This window comes from Callorhinchus milii, unplaced genomic scaffold (genome assembly GCF_018977255.1).
Source record: "Callorhinchus milii isolate IMCB2004 unplaced genomic scaffold, IMCB_Cmil_1.0 Scaffold11, whole genome shotgun sequence".
NCBI lineage: Eukaryota > Metazoa > Chordata > Chondrichthyes > Chimaeriformes > Callorhinchidae > Callorhinchus > Callorhinchus milii.
The window spans coordinates 5,060,885-5,080,407 of record NW_024704752.1 but is presented as its reverse complement, the minus strand read 5'-3'; the positions used below and the strand labels follow the sequence as shown (position 1 = coordinate 5,080,407).

At 43.3% G+C, this 19,523-nt stretch overlaps 1 protein-coding gene across 1 annotated transcript in view; it reads right to left on the bottom strand.

The window, feature by feature from the left end:
• Nucleotides 1-3,889: 3,889 nt before the first annotated feature.
• Nucleotides 3,890-19,523, bottom strand: part of LOC103184456 (TSC22 domain family 2) — a 46,544-nt gene continuing 30,910 nt past the window's right edge. The window contains 2 exon segments of the mRNA XM_007902461.2: nt 3,890-5,643; nt 6,234-6,285. Coding sequence (XP_007900652.2) covers nt 5,368-5,643; nt 6,234-6,285 — 328 coding nt within the window. The 3' untranslated portion in view covers nt 3,890-5,367.

Genomic DNA, 19,523 nt, shown 5'->3' with positions numbered 1-19,523 from the left:
TTTGCTCATGATATGTTTTTAATTCCTGCAGTATCTTTGGGAGTATTTATCATACTTTAAATTGAAGTTTCTCCCAAGAGTAGGGTGCTCGTCAGAAATCAGACTTGCACTACACAACATGCCAGCATTTACTTTGTATTTCAGATTGAATTTGGCAATTTTTTAAAGAAGTTTTAATTTGATGTCTGTCTGCTGTCGACTCAAGTTTGTAACAGTGTGTAAATACTATAGTTCTATTGTTCTTGCTAACTTTCTTGCTGATTCTGCATTTCTCTTTATTGAAATTTAAAAAAAGACAATCGAGATAATTGAAGGATCTGCCAAATTCTGCACTATCAACTCTAAAAATAATCTCAATTTGTGAGAAGGTGGTGGATGTCCTTGTGTCTGAAGTGATGAGATCCACTCTGTTGCCCTGCTTTCTCTGTTCCTGCCCCATGGTCAGCTTTTCTGTCCTATCTTCAGCTGCCTCTCCCTCATCTCACATGAAACCTGTGTCTTTCATTCCCACTCAGCTGCTGCTTTTCATCCACTGTTAGTTGACATCAGCAACCTCTCCCTTTTTTATTCTGATTGTCCAGCATTTCTACCTCATCCACCAAAAATGTAACTATAACCTCATCCATTGTCAGTCAGTCCGTGAGCCAAAAATAGAAGTCACTGGGAACACTCAGCAGGTCAGGCAGCCTCTATGAAGAAAGGAAAGCGAGTCAAAGTTTTGGGTCCACGACCCTTTGTCTGAACTGGGGCATATTGGGAGGGAGAGACTTTTAAAGATTAACAGAAAGAGTGGAGGCAGGGTAAGGAAGACAAAAGAGAAAATGAGATAAGGGATGATGGGTTAAAGAGCTGTTAATAATACAAAACAGGTGGGGGGAATGATTCCATGATATTCTGTGAAGCGCTTTGAGACGTCTCAAAGACGTGATAAGACGCTATATTAAATGCAAGGATTATTATTCATTACAGACTTGCATCTGAGGAATGGGATTGGGTGATCATTGTGCTTCTTGCCTGGGATTAGATGTGTTCCTTTGGTCAGTGTTAGAGCAGCTTGTGACCGAGCTGCTGATTGCATCTGTACTGGGAACAACTTTGTTACACGATGTTCTAACTTTGAAGTGGTGCTTAGATCTCTGGGTTACTGTGTTCACGGCTGGAATCTGAAATGTGTGTTCTGAAACGAGCTGTTGTGATGTCAGTTTTGTGGAATCCATTTCATAGTACTGGACAGATATTATACACATAGTGCTGCTTTTCCATCAAATTATTACATGGAATTATTTTAGTCAAATAACTGTTTGACTACCCCTCCCCCTGACCATTTCCCCCCAGCTCGGGTCCTGACCCAACTGTACAGCGCCTTGGGACGTCCTCCCGACGTGAAAGGCGCTCTGTAAATGGAATCTTGTTGTTTGGGGTAAGTCCATTCTCACGTGATATTGAGAAGCCTTGTGTGTAAACCGGCACTGGTTACCGGTCCAGGTCAGTCACAGCATAAGTTAGACAGAGTAAAGCTCCCTCTACACTATCTGTCCACACTCCCAGGTCAGCTACAGCATAGGTTAGAGACACAGTAAAGTTCTGAGAGTAGGAAATTCTCTGAATCCAGGGTCTCGGTTTAATGGCTCACTGTATCAGACTGGCAGCTGCATGATGTGAGTTCAAAGTCCTGACAACTTTCAGCAGCTGTTTGATTGGCTGGTAATCTTGCATTAACAAGGTTACAAAAAGTTGGCCAAAAGTCTTGACCTTCGTAGCAGGCCTGATAGCTTAGTTGTTTTTCAGTAGCAAAGCGTTCCCTGGGTATGAGCATACTTCACAGCTTCAGAACTGTTCAAGTCAGGTCCAGAGCTGAGAACAGATGCTCCTCGCCTGCCCACTCCACCATTGGTGGTCTTGAACCAAACTACTCACAGTGCAAGTTTATCCATCAAACGTTTAACAGCCCATAGCAATGCTGAACTTGAGTCAGGAGGCTTATCTTCGGAGGTGAATTGGTAACCCCCACCCCCCCCAAAAAACAAAACCTGTCCACCAGGAATAGCAGCAAAGAAAGCGCTCTGATCATTGTTTAATCTCCCTCAACTCCTCCATTCTTTTCCCTGCCCCAACCCACTTCTAGCTCCTACTGCTCCTGGAAAAAAAGCATCCTCCCCACTGCCCTAGTCATCTGAACTCCTACCCTTTGGGCTTCCTTCTGTAACAACCTACCCTCCCTGGTTACTTTCCTCTAAAACTCATTCTCTGCCACTCTTGACACCCTTACCCCTGTCACCTCCCACATTGCCTCCTACTCTCGCAAGTCACCCTGGTACACCAGACACCTCTGCTCCTGCAAGGCACAGGTGTGTGGTGCTGAATGTTCCTAGCTCAAATTCCAACATAACAGTCCATGGGTAGATCTGGGTGGAGCACATCAAAACCTACTGCACCGCCAACTCCTCCACTAATTTGTCCTATTCCAAAATTATGATCAAGGTAAGGACAACCTCAGGCTCATCTTCAGAAACCAGCTCTTCCTTCATGATTCTGTTTATTCTTACCTTTCAACTCATCTCTACTTTTTATCTACTGATAGCTTCTCCAGCCCTCACACCGTCATGTGCAGTGTTCCTCAGTCCTTGGCCATCCCCTCTTTAATACTTGCCTGCTTGGTTATGTCATCCGCAGGCATGGGGTTAACATCCACTCAATCTCCTTGCATCCAGTCCCACTACTGTATGGACGGATTGGCTGTCAAGACATTCAGTCTTGGAATGAGTTAACTTTCTCCAGTTGAATAGACAACACAGAGGCCGTCCTGCTTGGCTCCCGTCAGTGCCTCACCTCAGGCACTGACAGTATCATGTAAGCAGTCTCCATCTCACCGAACCAGGATGGAACCTTGGTGTCATTTGACCCGTAACTGTCCTTTAAACCTTAATCTGTGGAATGACCCATTCTGTCTTCCTTCACTTCTACAACATTGGCAATCTCTGCCACTGCATCTCGCCTCAGGCTGCCAAGACCTTCATCACCTCCAGGCTGGACTATAACTCCCTGCTCGCCCATCTTCCCAACTCTTCCTTCCGCAAGTTGCAGATTATTCAGAACTCTGCAGCTCATGTCCTCTTCTGCACTAAGCTCCGTACACTGGCCTGTTCCAAGCCCTCAGTCCTGCCCACCCCACAAGCGGTGGCCAAGGCTTCAACTTTTCCGCCCCCACCCTTTGGAACTCCATCCCAGAGCCCCTCCACCTCAAGGTCCACCTAACTATTTTTAGCCACCCCCACCATCTCAAATGCAAACCCTTAACTGACTAGCACCTTGGAACGTCCTCCTGCTGTAAAAGGTGCTGTATAAATGCAATCTGTTATAAATAGCTCGACCGTTCTAGTGGGCACCAATAGCCCTTTCTCAATACTTTTCTTTCCTCCTTTTTCCACCATTTGCAGGAAAAACCCAGACAGAAAGCTTCAATCATACACCTTGTTGTTGCTGGCATCAATAAGGGTGCAAAAGATCAGAATAAACCAAGATTAAGTCAATAACGCAATCAAATTCCTTAAGAACCTATCACTACTTGGACTGTCCATTCCAGATATTTGCCAATTTCTGCAGAACTACATCTCAACTGTCATCTCCCCCTCCAGCTCAAGTATAACTCTTGTACATTTTTGGACACTGTTAAATATTAGTTTGGTTTATCCACACCTTTGTTGGATCTATTCCTCTCTAGTGTGAACATTTAGTCCAGTCTGATCCTACCCTCGCATTGTCTACCTCCACACAAACCAGTAATCAAAGCCCAGACCTTCTGCGCTGTAAGACAGCAGAGCTCTGCAGTGGGAAATGAGCCCATCCTAATAAGACAAGACAAAAGAGGAGCAGAGCTCCTAAACGTGGCCACTGGAATCCATGCTTTAATTGAACCACTCGGGACAAAGAGGACATCTGAATCGGCACATGTTGCATTTATTAAATACAATAAAATCTGCAATGTAACAAAACTTTATGCATATGAAATTCAGAACACCATTTAAATGAACAAAAGATATCTCACTCCATTTCCTGACTAGTAATTCACACTAGCTCTAGCTTGAACCCAACAGCTGTTCTTTAGTGTTCATTGGACACTTGTTCACAGACTAACTTGTTACAGTAAGGAGGGCTCAGTAAAACGTGAGGTAAGAGAATGGTTCAGAGAGAGAGAGGGGGTAGGGGTAGGGGGGTCATGCAGAACATGCTGAAGAGTCTAAAGGAAAAAAAACACTTGTCAAAGCTGAAAAAAATCAAAACTAAATAAAAACTATATAGAACGTCCGATACAAAATAAATGAATTCAGTTACACAGCTTTGCTTCTTTGGTTACAAAGTAGGTTGAACAATTTCACAGCTTTTTATTCCTCCCACCCAAACATCGCACTCTCGGTGGGAAAAAAAGAGAATCTCCCCTTTTCTTTTTAATAAACAAAAAAGGTCAGAGAAAAATCATGGCAATTTTTTTCCCCAGAAAAAGAAACCAGCAACAGAAATGAGCAGTTTTATTTGTTTCTTCATTAAATGCCTAAATATTATTTTCAAGGTTTGTTGGGTCACAGCCTCTGCTGACCACTTGTATATGCTATGGTCTTATAATACTTACAATCTATACAAAATTTACATTCAAATTTGGGATCCAACTATTGTAGAACATCCCCATAGTGTTAGAACCTCTAAGCCAGAATTTTTATTTTATTATTACCTATATATTTTTTAAACTAATATATGCAATCCCAACCAGCACTCGCGTTTATCAGTAATCTTATAATCTTTCATTTTTTTTTAAACTTACACAAAAAAAATTCTGTGACATTGTTCATTTACATATGAAAATAGCAGCCCTGTAATAAATAAACACAAACAGGAAATGAAAAAGTCGTGGATGCAAAAGGTTACTAGAATGGTGGCTCTTTCAGAAAGAACTGTTAACAAGGTCTTAATGTTAAACAGTGAGGCGCGAATGACACAGATTCCTATTTTTCTTAAGAAAAAAAACCTTGGTAAGCCACATCAATGTAGGAATATTCAGTCCTCCATCAACCTGATGAAATCAGCCTGCCTCCCACTGGACACGAGTCTCCTCCCAACAGAACACCTCCTGCGTGTGTTCTCCACACTATCATGGATGCCGTCCCGATTGCCTTGACGCGACGCCGGGTGTTGAAAGCTCTTGCGGATGATTGTCTAATACTGAGAAGGCCAACGAGCAAAACACACACTTTGAAGCCATGGCTAATTTCACTGCCCGCGTAGTGCTAAACACCATCAGTGGCACACGGGGAGAGAGAGAGAGAACGATTGGGTTGTAAAAAGATTTCCTTTTCCTATGCAGGCGAGCGCGTTTCATGCAGAAGAGACGTTAGGCTGTGGAGGCGGCTGTGTCTGTTGTGTGCTTGCTGGAGCTTGTGCTACTGCAGTCGGTTGCTGTGGTTGGGAAGTGCTACTGGGGTTGGATGGTTGGATTTGGAGCTGGGACAACTGGTCATTGTTCGTGAGTGACTTTAACAGCGAATTCTCTCGTTCTAGTGAACAGTTCCTTTCAATCAGTTCTTTGATCTGTTCCTTCAAGACTTCCACTTCTTCTCTGACTGCATACATCAGATGGCTTTTCACTAAATCCTGCAATAAATAAAAGGTATTCAAACAGGTTTGGAAGTTGTTCTGTTGTCTAATTGGGTAACCAGGTAACATCTCCCCTAATTTTTCTCTAACAATCCTCAGACTGTCACCCCTTCCCAACGAAAGGAAATTGCCACCCCCCCACCTAACCGGTTTTAAACCCCTCAATCTCATCCCCTCTGGTCCCGTGGAAAAACTCCCAGTTGAGCTCATGCATATTATCACACATGTGGTTTCATCCCAGTGAATCTGTCCTCTTCTTCACACACTAACTGTGATCCAACCAATCCTATACAATTCCAGCATCGCTTCCCCACTTTTACATTGCATGTCCATGTTTATAAACCCCAGAATTTCATTTGCCTTTTTGAGAGCTTGCTCTCCACAACACTGACTGCATCCTCAAGTGACCCACATGTTCCCCGATTCCCCTTGAATTCTTTACCTTTGTGGCTATGAAACTTTGCTTGACATTCCCTGCTGGACTTTCAGACCCACCTGACTACAGCTCCCAATCAACAGCCCATGTAGCTCCCAGCTGCAGCCCCTGGTGAGGACAGAATCAGACTGAATAGATTGCTGTGACTTACCATTGCCTGTTCGATTTTGTTATCGATGGCGACCACACTAGCTCCTGAAGCACTGTAAGATATAAAACAGGCACACGGTGAAGTGCTGCATTCACACAAACCTTTCTAAGGCTGGTTTCATCCATTTATTATAATAATAATAATCCTTGCATTTGATATAGCGCTTTTCACGTCGGGAGGACGTCCCAAAGCGCTTCACAGAACACACTGTAAAGTGAATTGACTGTATATTTTTGTGGGCGAACGCGGCAGCCAATTGCGCACAGCAATGTCCCACAAACAGTCGTAGATTGAAAATGACCAATTTATTATTGTTTTTGTTTTGGAGGGATTATTATTAGGCTCTGTGTGGAGTAAGGAAACTTGCCCAAGGTTTCGCCCTCTGCCTGGAATTGAACTCAGGTCTCTCGCTTGCAAAGCGAGTGCTCTAACCACTGAGCTACAGGACTCCTATCATCTCCTATCATCCTGTATCATCTACAGGATTTATCATCTCAGCAGAGGATTGATCGGTGACGGACTCAGAAATAAGATATCAAAACCTAAGAGTTTAGTCGGTAGCTACACATTGAGGAATGCTGAGCTGAGGTCCTACACCGGTTGTCTTAAAACTTAAAGTGAAATCAAGCCATAGTAACACTGATCCTAGTCTGCTACACTTCATGATTTGAGCTGCAATAGGAGTACAAACAGCCTCAGTGGGAGACAAGCCCTGTTCAGCAGCGATACAAAATCCAGTCACATTTTCTCCCCCTTTAACACAGAGCAGACAACTGCATCCACCAGTGGCAATTGGGGAGAATTGCATCTCCATATATAAGACAAGTGTATAAAACAGTTTAAGTGTCCAGGTTAGTCAAAAAAGCAAACTTCACACACTAATGAGCATTTCATTTGGCATAGCACACCGCTCACATCATCCAAAGTGCTTCACAGGATATAAAGTGGAGCGTCTGTGCAATTGAGTCAAACACAGCAGCCAATTTATAATAATAATAATCCTTGCATTTGATCAGAGTGCCTTATTTATCAGTTCATTGAGGTGCCTCAAAGCGTTTCACTCTGAGGTGAATTGACTATATTCTTTGTGGGCGAAACGCGGCAGCCAATTGTGCACGTCTGTGTCCCACAAACAATTGTGGATCGAGAACCAATTTTGCAGGCAGCAACATCCCACAAAGAGCCACAAATATATCAAAAGTGAATTCATGCTGTGCATTTTGCATCCGTAGACAGTCAGGAAACGGATTCATGTTGTAACAGGTAGGTGGTGCAAGGCATCACTTGATTAGCACCTCCATGAAACCAGTCCTTCTGGTCACGTGTGTCTGATCACATACAAAGTACAACATGCAAGATCTGATTCAACGATATATTCCAGCACCGAGTCTGATGAATTTCCAGATGAATGCACATCCACGTGTGAGTCAGCTTTAGGCTGTGAGCTAAGCAGGAAGTCCCCTTGTGACACATTAGTTTCTTTACACTGTTATACCATACAATTCCATGTAGCAAGTTAGTAAACATTAACTTCCTTCAATAGTATTGTCATTATGATAAACAGTATAGCAAATCATAGCAGAAGTGTTGGGAGTAGTAAACCTTGTGCATTAATGTTATCCTGACGCAGCAATGTGCTGGAGTCGAGAGTGTAGAACCACAACCTTCCTCCTCAAATCCACCGCGAGGATCAGTCAGTGAGGAGATTCAGAGCAAAGGCCCAAGACATCTGAATCTGCCACTCACTCTGGGCTACACTGTGCAGGTAGTCTCAGAGTGCAATGGCCTATTTATAGCACTTTTCACTCTGATCTTATAAGCGCAATAGATCCAACACGGGAAACTATGCTGGAGCCTGGCCCTCCTGAAGCCTGGAGACACTGTGATCGCAACACCATCTGTAATCCTGCAGGATGAGAAGTCACTGATCTGCCCACTTGACGACTTTTTTAAAAAATGTTAAGGTTACTAGGTATTAGTCCCACCCTTGCCTACAACATTACCACTTACATTAGCAGAAAACCTCCCCCTCCTCCCCACCCACCAACACACACACACACACACACACACAAACAAACAGCAGAGAAGCCTCCTGAGATTCCCGTGAACAATAGCTCGGGTGGATGTTGAGCTGTTTGTGGCTGGAAACTATTTCACACAGTCAGTGCACGGTACAGACAGCTCGGAACTAACACATGGTACACAGGCAAAGAAATAAATTTGTTTGTCAAATGCAGGGATTTTGCATTGTGTCTGAACCATGTTTATACTCAGTTACAATTTTGAAACGATTGCAAAGCTACTGTTTAGAGATGTGTAGTGTTAGTCCCTGAAATGACTCACTTCTCACTGCTCCCCGATGCAAATTATCTGCCTACTGAAAGTGGAATGGGAACCATGAACATTCACTGTTCATACGCAGCACTAACAGAAAGTGGGGTATTTGTGGGTGAATCCTCTGGCAGGCTGCCCCATTAGCTGACTTCCCCTCCCGGCAGCGACATGAGCAAGTTTAACAAGCGCCCAGGAATGCGCAGCCCCATGTCAGGTGCTCGTTTAACCAGTTAACAGCTCAAATCAAGAAAACAGATTTGAAATCCAATCACATGATTCAGACGACTCAAAGTGCTTCACAGAATACTGCAAAGTGGATCGACTATTGTGTGGGCAAACATTGTTTTTAGATATCCACCGAGTTCCCCTTTGAAAGCTAAATGGAATCTGCCTCAACCACTACCTCTAGTCACTGACTCACCGATAGGAGAAAATAAGGTCTCTCCATTGACTATCAAAACCCCTCAAAGCCCACCTGCTTAACAGCAAAAAGTGCCCTAGATATTAGTGTAATGTCAGAAATAATAGTGTTGCTGTATTTGAGCCACTCCATTCCACCGCTCACAAACTCCGGGATTAAAAGGGGAGTGAGAGTGGCTTTTGTGAGTTTACTGCAGTATTAGGCAGCCCTCGTCAGCTTGCACTGCCCTCAAGTGGGAGGATACCAGTACTAAACACATCGCTCCCGACACTCGGATCTCTAAAAACTCTGGGAGACGACAGAAAAAAAAAGGGGAGCAAAAAAAAATGTCAGCACCAAAAAAAAAAGCCTGGACCAGAAATTCTGGCAGATATACCCCAACCTGGTGTAAATCTGGTCCCCGAGTTGCACACATTAAACAACAACAAGAAGATTAAATATGTATAGCGCCTTTCAAGTCGGGAGGACGTCCGAAGGCGCTGGACCGAGTACAGCATTTCAGAACAGGAATAAATGATATTCAATGATTTGTGGCAAATGGAGAGCATTCCTGCTGTAACAGCGATAGATCAAAGTGCTGAACTACAGCACATGGCAACTTCAAAGTTGCTTCACAATATCCCTTTAACTGCCAGCTGCATCGGGCAAAAACAGTCACTTCCACAATCAAGACTGAAGTGCTTTGGTGCTATAAAATATAAGTTCTTTCTTTACATGCTGGGGAAAGTTTGATGTCTTGTACAGGTTCTGGCCACGAAAATCTGGGACAAATTCAGACTGGAAAAGACTCGTCCCCCCCCTGCCCCCTCACATACCGAGACACACAACTCACAACCCGGTTACTTTGCCACCCTTCACTAAACTGTACAAAGTTAGATTCTGATAAGCTGAAAGCTTACAACTTTTAAACGTCAGAAGTGTAGCCACCTTTATATTTCTGATCTTAGCAAACGCTCTCCCACCAAACACCCCAAACCTACCGGCTCCGTGTCACGGACCTTCTTCTGGACAGCATTCGTGCACGTTGTGTGTGTTCCTTAAAGCTCCAATTTGAATGACTCAACGAGAACAGCAATTTTTGTTGCCTATCCACACTGCTCATTTCACGCTTAAACAACAGGATGCAACCACTTGTTGAGAGGTCACAATGAGTAAGCCGCAGAGGCAGGTACAGGCAAAGTCTCTCTACATTTGCATCAGAACTGCTTACCACGAGGAAGTTTTAAAAAAAATCCACAGAGCAAACCACTGCTTTGACTGCCTGCATCATCCGGGAAAGCACACACAAAGTGACTCTAATCTCAATCTTAAAACGATTTCCGTTGATTTCACAGAAAACATGTTAATTTCGTTTCTATTTAAACACATTGAAAGAGATTGTGGTTTTCTCTTTTAAACACACATTTCCTTGCAAAAGATCACATACTTTACATTTACCCAAGACCAGAAACGGAGATTTAATTTCCTTCTTAAATTTCAATTAACGTCTTACAATAATACAATACAATTGGCATTTAATTCCATTTTACTATTTTTGCTCTATATTCTCGTCTTCTCAACTTAAGCTTGTTGAAATATTCCAATCAATTCTGTACTTGGCTTTCTGGTGCCAATCCACATTTTGGCTTTCAAGTCTCAGATCTCCCTTCGAACTGGCTTAGCTCCAACTAACCATGTCCTCCAGTTTATGAGCCCATTACACTAATTTTTCCTCAAAAATACATCAGTTATTCGCCTCCTGGCTGTTTACAGAACACAGATTGGCCCCAAAGTTTGCCTACAAATAGTCACTACAGTTTACAGATATAACTGTGAAGTACCGGGAGACATTGATGTCAAGTGCTACAATAGAACACCAATCCATTTAACCGCAGCGGCCTTCCTTGTGGAGATTGGATTCAAAGTGGCGACATATAATAATAATAATAATACTTGCATTTGATATAGCGCTTTTCACGTCGGGAGGACGTCCCAAAGCACTTCACAGAACACACTGTAAAGTGAATTGACTGTATATTTGTGGGCGAACGCGGCAGCCAATTGCGCACAGCAATGTCCCATAAAGCGTCGTAGATTGAAAATGACCAATTTATTATTGTTTTTGGTTTTTAGAGGGATTATTATTAGGCTCTGTGTGGAGTAAGGAAACTTGCCCAAGGTTTCGCCCTCTGCCTGGAATTGAACTCAGGTCTCTAGCTTGCAAAGCGAGTGCTCAACCACTGAGCTACAGGACTCCACTATCAGAGTAAGTACTCTTTGGCTCCTGGCACGCCCACACCAAGCAACTTCAAAATACGCAATGGGATTTTTGGCATTAAGGAAGGTCAATTAGAATTCTTACAGTACCACATTAGGAGTAGAGATAGTTATTGTAGAGAGTGAGAGTTGCAGAGAGGCATACGTACACAGACAGACAGACAGACAGACACACACACACACACACATACAGGAGAGAGTGAAAGCGAAAGAGAGTTAAAGCAAGAAAGAAGTTGAGAGGGAGATTAGGGCTGGCATAGATGAGGTACTACAGTGACAATATATCTCCTGATGGGACTACTTCTTACTCACGGTAAACAACTGTATTTTGCGTGATGTCCAATTATCTGCACTGTTTGCTTATCCGCAACCTGGCCGTCCCAATACATGCGGATAATTGCCTCTTTTCGTTACATTAAAATGCAAGATTATACAATAGAAAGAAGTGCCAATCAATTTGTTTCATAAAGTTAGCGAAATTAAGAATTTAACATTCCACCCCAATAGTTTTCCATGTTGTTCGTTATCTTTGTTTCCTCAGCCAGCTGGACACCAGGATTGTTACCAATAGCAAAATGGTGAAACTGTTTCGACCAGCAGTTCGGCTGGAACCTATATCTTTTACCAGATTGTGATCCCAGGAATGTGGACTGGAAATTTACAAGTTGTACAGTGGATTTTCTTTTGGTCAGCCTTGTGTGCGAAAGTCATGTAAACCCTTCACCATGTTTAAGAGTCTCCAAACCAAACTGCCAAGTCTTCACGTATGTATGGTTTCTGGTCGTCTGGCATGGAAGGTGTACTCTTTCCTTGGAAGGACGCGCCCTGCTTACCTATTCCCAGAGAGTTGGCAAGAGCCAAGGCTTGGGGAACCTTGAGCATGCACTGACATACAGCTGGAGTTTAACCAGCTACAAGTGCTAACACTGGCAAGCTTCCCACTGCTCTACCAGTTAACGCTTTAATAGGATTATCAAGAAGCGAGTGGGAAAAATCTCTACTCCCAGTCCAACTCTTGTCGCCAAGCAGGCCTGTGATCAGCACAGGATTGTGATGAAGAGCATGAAATCAGACCTCTCCTTGTCACCTTATTTCAGTTGATAATGATGCTCTATATAAAGATTTACTTCAATGTGTCCATCCTAAACGTGCCTTCACACTCTTACCCTGCCTCTGTGTGGACGTAGAGAGAAACGTAGGGAAACGCTGACTCACAACACATCAGCTTTTGTTGTGCATTTGTTTTGCAATCTAAATGAAGCGATTATAAACAGAAATAGGAACAGAAGGAAAGCCTATGTACAGTGCAAGTTCTAAGAATTTTAAAACACGTATTTGATTAGCCTTCCCGCAGTCAGCAATCAAAGCACGTCAGAAGGTTTTGTTCCTGCATCATCTTACGAGGAGCTGAGCTGAACCTAGCGGCTGTGATCCTAGGATAGTAACCCGTGGATGCAACCTCCATCATACTGTGCTGGTAGAGCTGCAGTGAGAGAGAGAGAAAAGGATCACTCCGACAAGCCAGCTGCTATTCTTCTCCAACACACACACACACCAGAAGAGTTCCCCAGAAACGGAACTAGCAAATCAGGAATTTTAGAACCTAACGAGACTACTGTTGCGGGTCGGGAAAAAGGCAAACAAGTACTGTAATGTATGTCCAATTTTCTGCTTTTCCCCACATACTCTAATACCCCCTCTTCTCCCATGTTTTTCTTTTTAAAAATGCCCCCAATCGATTCTGCTATAACAGCCACCATGACAAATCTTTGCCCACTCTGACTACCTTCCAGAAGTTCTCCTGAGCCTAAGTACCCTCTTCACAATCTTGATTTCATATCCTCAAATCCACTACTACTGGAAACAGTTTTTCACTCCTTTTACAGTTGAGAGGATGTCTCAGAGTAAATCACCACCAGATTTACTGTAAATCGACAATTGTGTGGGTAACCTGCACTCTAGTGTCATCCTAGATTGTGAGTTCAAAGTCTTGGTTTGGGGTATGAACCCACAACCTTCAGCCAATGAGTCAAGAACACTAGTAGTCAGCAGTCAGGCTGAAACCTCAATGAATTCTCAATGGAGTTAGATCAGGGGTACAAAATATATAGTTCATTAAAAGTGGGATTGCAGATTTTAAAAAAAGTCTGTAAAAGACAAACCAGGATTTTGGGCTTTATAAACAGAGCGATCAAATACAAGAGTAACAAAGTGATGATGAAGGTTTATCAGACATCGGTTTGGCTGCAGGTCAATTATTGTGGGCAGTTTGGGGGGATTTCAGCCAGGATATTAGGAATCTTCCTGTTGGAGCAGAAAATGTTGAGCGGTGATATAATTTGGGTATTTAAGATAATGAAAGAGTTTGTGAGAGAATTACTTCACTATTCAATGGTGATTCACTTCAAGGCTGTTTATTCCATTGGCAAGCTTGTTCCATTGCTTGTGCAAATTGACTGCTGCATTTTACCTGCAATACAGTCACTGAACTTTACAGAAAGTCCTGTGAAGTGTTTTGAGACGTTTCAACATAAGATGCTGTAAGGTGCAAGGATTATTAGAATTACATACAATTCAACCACCCCAAACTATAATCCTACACCCTATTCATTCTCACAAAATGGATCAGCTCACACTTTTCAATATTGAATTCCATTTTCCATAAATCTGTCCACTCCACCAAATCCTCAATATCTGCCCCGAGCTTTCTGCAGTCTGACACTATGGAGAGGTTGACTGGTGATAGGCTAAGTGGCAGTTTCTATGCTGTAACCTTCTATAATTTGGAAGGAACGATGCAGGTTACTGAGACATGACAGCAAGTGTCTGTGCAGTCCTATTTCAGATTGGAAAATAAATTCAACAAAAGTTTTTCAAAAAAGTTCTGCATTAGTTTTTCCAAGAGGTTCTGCATTTGTTTAACATTTCATTGGTCCACACTGGGTGATGCATGGTATGTATTCAGTTCTCAAGAATACAGAACATAGGGCTGTCAAGCACTTTGCTTTTAGGTTAAATGTTGCAACAAACACTCAAGACCTTGGTCAGGCATAGCTGAAACAGTCACCAAAGAAAGACAACATCACATTTCACTGATTGCAACTCGCTAAGGTCTAACCTACATACAAAAAAATAACATTTATGTATATATAGCACCTCAGGTCAGGAGGACGCCCCAAAGCACTTAAAATAACAGGATTGCTAAAAAGGCATGCTTACCATTTTGCAGATGTTTCTGAAAAGAGTAACTAGGATAGTGAAGCGGGAGGCCACTGAGATCTGGGACAAATGGCGGGTCAGCTGCTCCATATAATTGCTCAGCATAAACACAGCAGCTGGAGATTGGGCCAGACCGACTTCAACAAAGCAGCCAATGTTAGGCAGTGAAGAATGACAAGCTCAGTAAGATGCAGTCAACAAAACTATTTTGCTTCATATCACCAAAGCAACCAAACTAATGTGTACTGTGTGTTTGTGTACAACTTTGTCTGGGACTTCATACAAAGAGATCCCAGTAAGCAGGGGTTCCTATGCTCTCCTCAGTCCCACAGACTTTCTCCCCTGCAGGACACATGCATAACACACACATCATCAAGCAAACGCAGCTAATTTGGCTGCCCCCATGGGAGAGTGGTCATCAGTGTGGTTGGGGTGGTGGGTGCGGCTTATGGAATAAAGCAGGAGAGGAAAGAATTGGCAGCAGCATTCCGCTGTGTAAAAGCAGTTTCTCCTCAGATGGGGAAACAGTTCAGGCCTATCATCACACCGATAGCTCCAACCGTACCCACCATTTTAATTTTCAGTTTGTTAACTTGGGGGGAAAAACATGCCTGGGTCTGCGCACTCACCCCCACACTGTGGTGAAATGTTATCACAATGCAGAAGTTTAAAACCATTACAATCGTCACTGCAAAGTTTTTTCGTAGTCGCTTCAAGCCATACAGCATGAAGCAATAACCACAGTGGAAATCTGGCAAAACTCCAGAAGGATGCTTTCTGATGTGGTTTAACGCACACCTCGCCTCAAGTTGTTCCACGAATAACCAGTTTCTGGTTGCAAAGAGTTGATTTCCATTGTGTTGCCATGGGCTCATTTACCCCACATTCTTCATTTCATAATACAAGGTTGCATCAGCTAAGGACAAGGGCAGATGTGGCCACAGTAGTGCTCCCTGATAAAGCGCGATGGGTTCCATTTCCCATCAAGTTGCTACCAGCTCAGCAGCCCTCAAGAAGACGTGACCCATGTGAAGGGGAAATCAAAATGCTGCAATGTGACCAACCTTGAACATTTGTTGGGACATTCCAATATAATTCCATTTGCAACCGCATTACTGCCCCCAACTGTTCAGTTTATTCTAATAATCCTTGATAAAATGCCGTATCACGTCAAAATGCTTTCAGGGAAATGTACTCCCTGTGTAATTTGTAGGGGTACATTTTGGTTGTTTTAAATCATTTCTGAGGCAGTTTCCTGCAAGGCAAAGCCATCTTAGCAGTCAGAACAACAACCACAGCAACTTGCATTTATGTACCACCTTTCACCCGGGATAGACAATGTCTCAAGAGCGCTTAACTGGGCAGAACGCAACACCGAACCAGGGAGAGAGGGGAGTTGACTGTAGGCACGGTTGAAGCGGAAGGTCAGATATGATCTGAAGATGGAGAATGAAGGGGCAAAGTGGACGGATTGAGTCAGAGATTCAGGGCATAATGGCTGAAAGCATAGGGGAGAAGAGGTGCATGCAGAAGGCTGGAGCCAGCTGAATGTAGAGAGTGAGGAGAAGAGCAGTGTTATTCTGAAGTTGTATCCTGAAGCAAAGCTAACAGAAACGATGGGACTACAGGTTCCATTTCCCATCACAGTGAGTTTCAATCTCAGATTACTGCTGAAGTATTGGCAGCCCAGAACTCAGAACAGCAGAGACTTTGAAACAAGCATGCCATGTGCGCTGGGTACAGCCATTGGTAGAAGAGAACGATAGGAAATTGACTCCAACAATCCCCATGTTCCAGTGAGGTGCTGTTATTCAAACCAGTTTCAATTCTTGGTTTGTGCTGAGTTACTGATCTCATTGTTGGGACACAATTGGCCTCAGTGCACGAGTTGGAGATGGAAATAACAGCCAAGATCCTGATTACCTGAGGATAAGTATGTGTGTATTTACTAGCCAAACAATGAAAAGAATCACATGTGAATAATTGCCTCTGAGCCACAGATCTAAGAGAGTCTGTGGATGAGAAGATAATGAAAAACCTAAGCAGCACTTGGGTCCACTTTAACTACCAGGTGCTACTGGTCAGACACATACACTCATTTGAGATAGTGGTCGTCAGCATAAGCACCTGATGTGCAGCCTGACAAAGGTACAAGAGAGAAATCACCATGCATATATTACACATCCCATTTGAATGCAATCAATTCAGCTTTACCGAACGAATGATAAGACTGAATATGTATCTACTACATTTCCTGCCCCCAAACAGATGGAAATACAATCCACTGCCTTTAACTCGCTTTCATTGCATAAAATGAATCAAATCAGAAATCAGTCAAGCTAAGGTTGAATGAACTATCCTCCATGTAACGATCATGCAGGATGAGTAGAGGAAACCGGAGGGGAAGAGTGTATTTGTGTATAACTCAGTTCACACAATTGACAGTTTAACCCACAAAATACTGCAGATGCTGGAAATCTGAAACAAAAACAGAGAGAGCTGGGAAAACTCAGCAGATCAGTTAGCATCTATAGAGAAAGTGGGTCAACGTTTCGGGTCCATGACCCTTCGTCAGAATGTTGCGTACGCCTGTGAAGTGTTCTGACGAAGCATCGTGGACCCGAAACGTTGACTCACTGTCCTTTCTCCAATAGATGCTGCCTGACCTGCTGAGCTCTCCCAGCTCTCTCTGTTTTTGTGGCAGTTCAACCTCCTTGCTTAAGCTCCAATTGCACAGGCGCACGCAGAAGGGACGCCAACAGCCTGTTTTTTTCAGGATGATGGAACTGTTTGCCAAAAAGCCAAAAAACACTGAAATATACAGTTACATATTTCATTAAGAAAATGTCCTACTGCTAGCATTTTTTTTAATAATAATACTTGCATTGGATAAAGAGTCTTAAGTCGAACATCTCAGTGCTTAGGAAACAGCAGCCAATTTGAGCACAGCAATGTCATACAGCCAGCCACGAAGTGAATGAGTGATTTTATCTGGAGATTGTTGGCCAGGAACTGAGAGAAACTCCCTTGACTTTTCGAATAATGCTATGGAATCTTTAACGTCCACCTGAACAGGCAGACAGGACCTCAGTTCAACATCAAAAGGGCAGTGCAATTCAACAAGCAGTGTTGCCCCAGTCCCGTAAAATAACTAGTGAATGCAACTGTGGAGATCTAAACACAACCTACCGCCCACCCCGTACAAGTGTATGAATACAGGCTAAATGTAGGCAGGGTTTAGCTTGTGTCAAATCAAGCAACAGTAGCAGGTCTGTTGACGCAAATAGATAATCCCCACAAAGCCTATAAAGGGAAATAGATACAGTAATTTGCATTTTGTGCTATGGGTACATTTCTTTCAAGTGGACTGTACAGATAGTTACTGTGATTCGATAGTTACTGTGATTCGATGGCAGGCAGCCCCTCTGCCACTCTGTCCCCACCCTCCGGAACTCCATCCTGCAATCTCTCCGCCTCACCCCCCTCCCTTGCCTCCTTCAAGACCTATCTCAAGAACCTCCTCTTCAACCGTGCCTTCGGTCACCGACTCCTCCGCCCTCCATTCTCCCCGATCCCGACCCCCAGCTCGGGTCTGAAGCACCGAGTGTCCAGCACCTTGGGACGTCCTCGACATGAAAGGCGCTAATCAAATTTAATTTTGTTGCCGATTCATAGAAATCTACAGAGCAGGGGGAGGTCATTTGGCCCATCGAGTCCGCACCCGCTCACAGAGCCTGCTCAATTTAATCGCTCCTCCATATCCCAATACCATTTTCATATGCCTGTCTACTTCCCTTTTGAAAGCTACAATGGACTCCCGCCTCAGTCACTCTACTGGGCAGAGCATTCCTCATCCCAACTTCTCTCCTGGTGAAAAAAATCCCTCCTGAGTTCTCCTTTCGTTGAATACAGAGCTTGTGGCTCTCATAACTATGGCACTTCATCACTAATTCTTCATTCACTAACCTCCTCTGCAATCCCTCTAAAGCCTTAACATTCTGTTAATTAACATCACAGAAAAGTGACTGTGTGGCAAACCGGAAACGAGACAAACAAGTAACTACAAAGTAACTTACAATTCAACCATAATGATTCTTGATGCCCTTAAAGCACTCAAGACTATGATAAACTTGATGATCAGCAAACTGGTGCTTCAGTGAGTAATTCCAATACACATGGAGCATGGAAACACGCTAATCAGTCTAACGTGACCAGGCCGGTGTTTATACTCTGTTCGAGCCTCCAACCTTCCTATACCCCTCTTTTCCCTTCTCTCTTATGTCACCATCAACTTTCCTCTTCATTACGTTGATGCTTTTTGCCTCAGTGCCTACCTCATCTGAATTCCCAAGTGTCTGTTTCCAAGTCACAGCTGGAACAATCTACATGGTTGAAAACAATGTCCTCAATGGGAGATTAGATTGAAAGTGCTGGGTTGTGTAACTGGCTAACCCAGTTTCTCTAGTTAACCAAATACGTCCAAGTGGAAGGATGAAGGGTTGAGGGACTCTCTTGGGGGGCGGATAGAAGTGGAAGAGACTTATGAGTCAACAGAGCTATTCAGTGAAATGTGGGGTGGGGGGGAAATTCTTATGTGTACTTGAAGTTGAAATATTCTATTCAACTTGTCTTTTGCCTGTTCCCCACCGACACCACAGGGAATATTTTCCTTCCAACACTCTTTAGACATCTGTTTTTTTAAACCATGGTTTGGGAAGTCAGATGACGTGCTTTTAAAATGTAATTTCCTCCTCATCCCAGCTACGGAGGGAGCAACGCAAATTCATTAAACAAGTGACACGTGTAGGAATACTGTGTACAGAATGGTTGGAGAAACACAAAATAGCAGGAGCTCAGTAATGTGGTGCTCCGTAGTTTGTGTGAGTATTATGTAGTGGAGCAACTTGCTTTAATATAGTAGCTTTCACATAAACGAACATCTCAAAGTGTTGCAAAAATGATCCAAAAATGCAAACACAAAGACATGGTTTTAGGATTCTTTTTAAAGTGAAAATGGATCGCCTAAAGTGGGTTTTAACTTTGATCAGATTGTATTAATA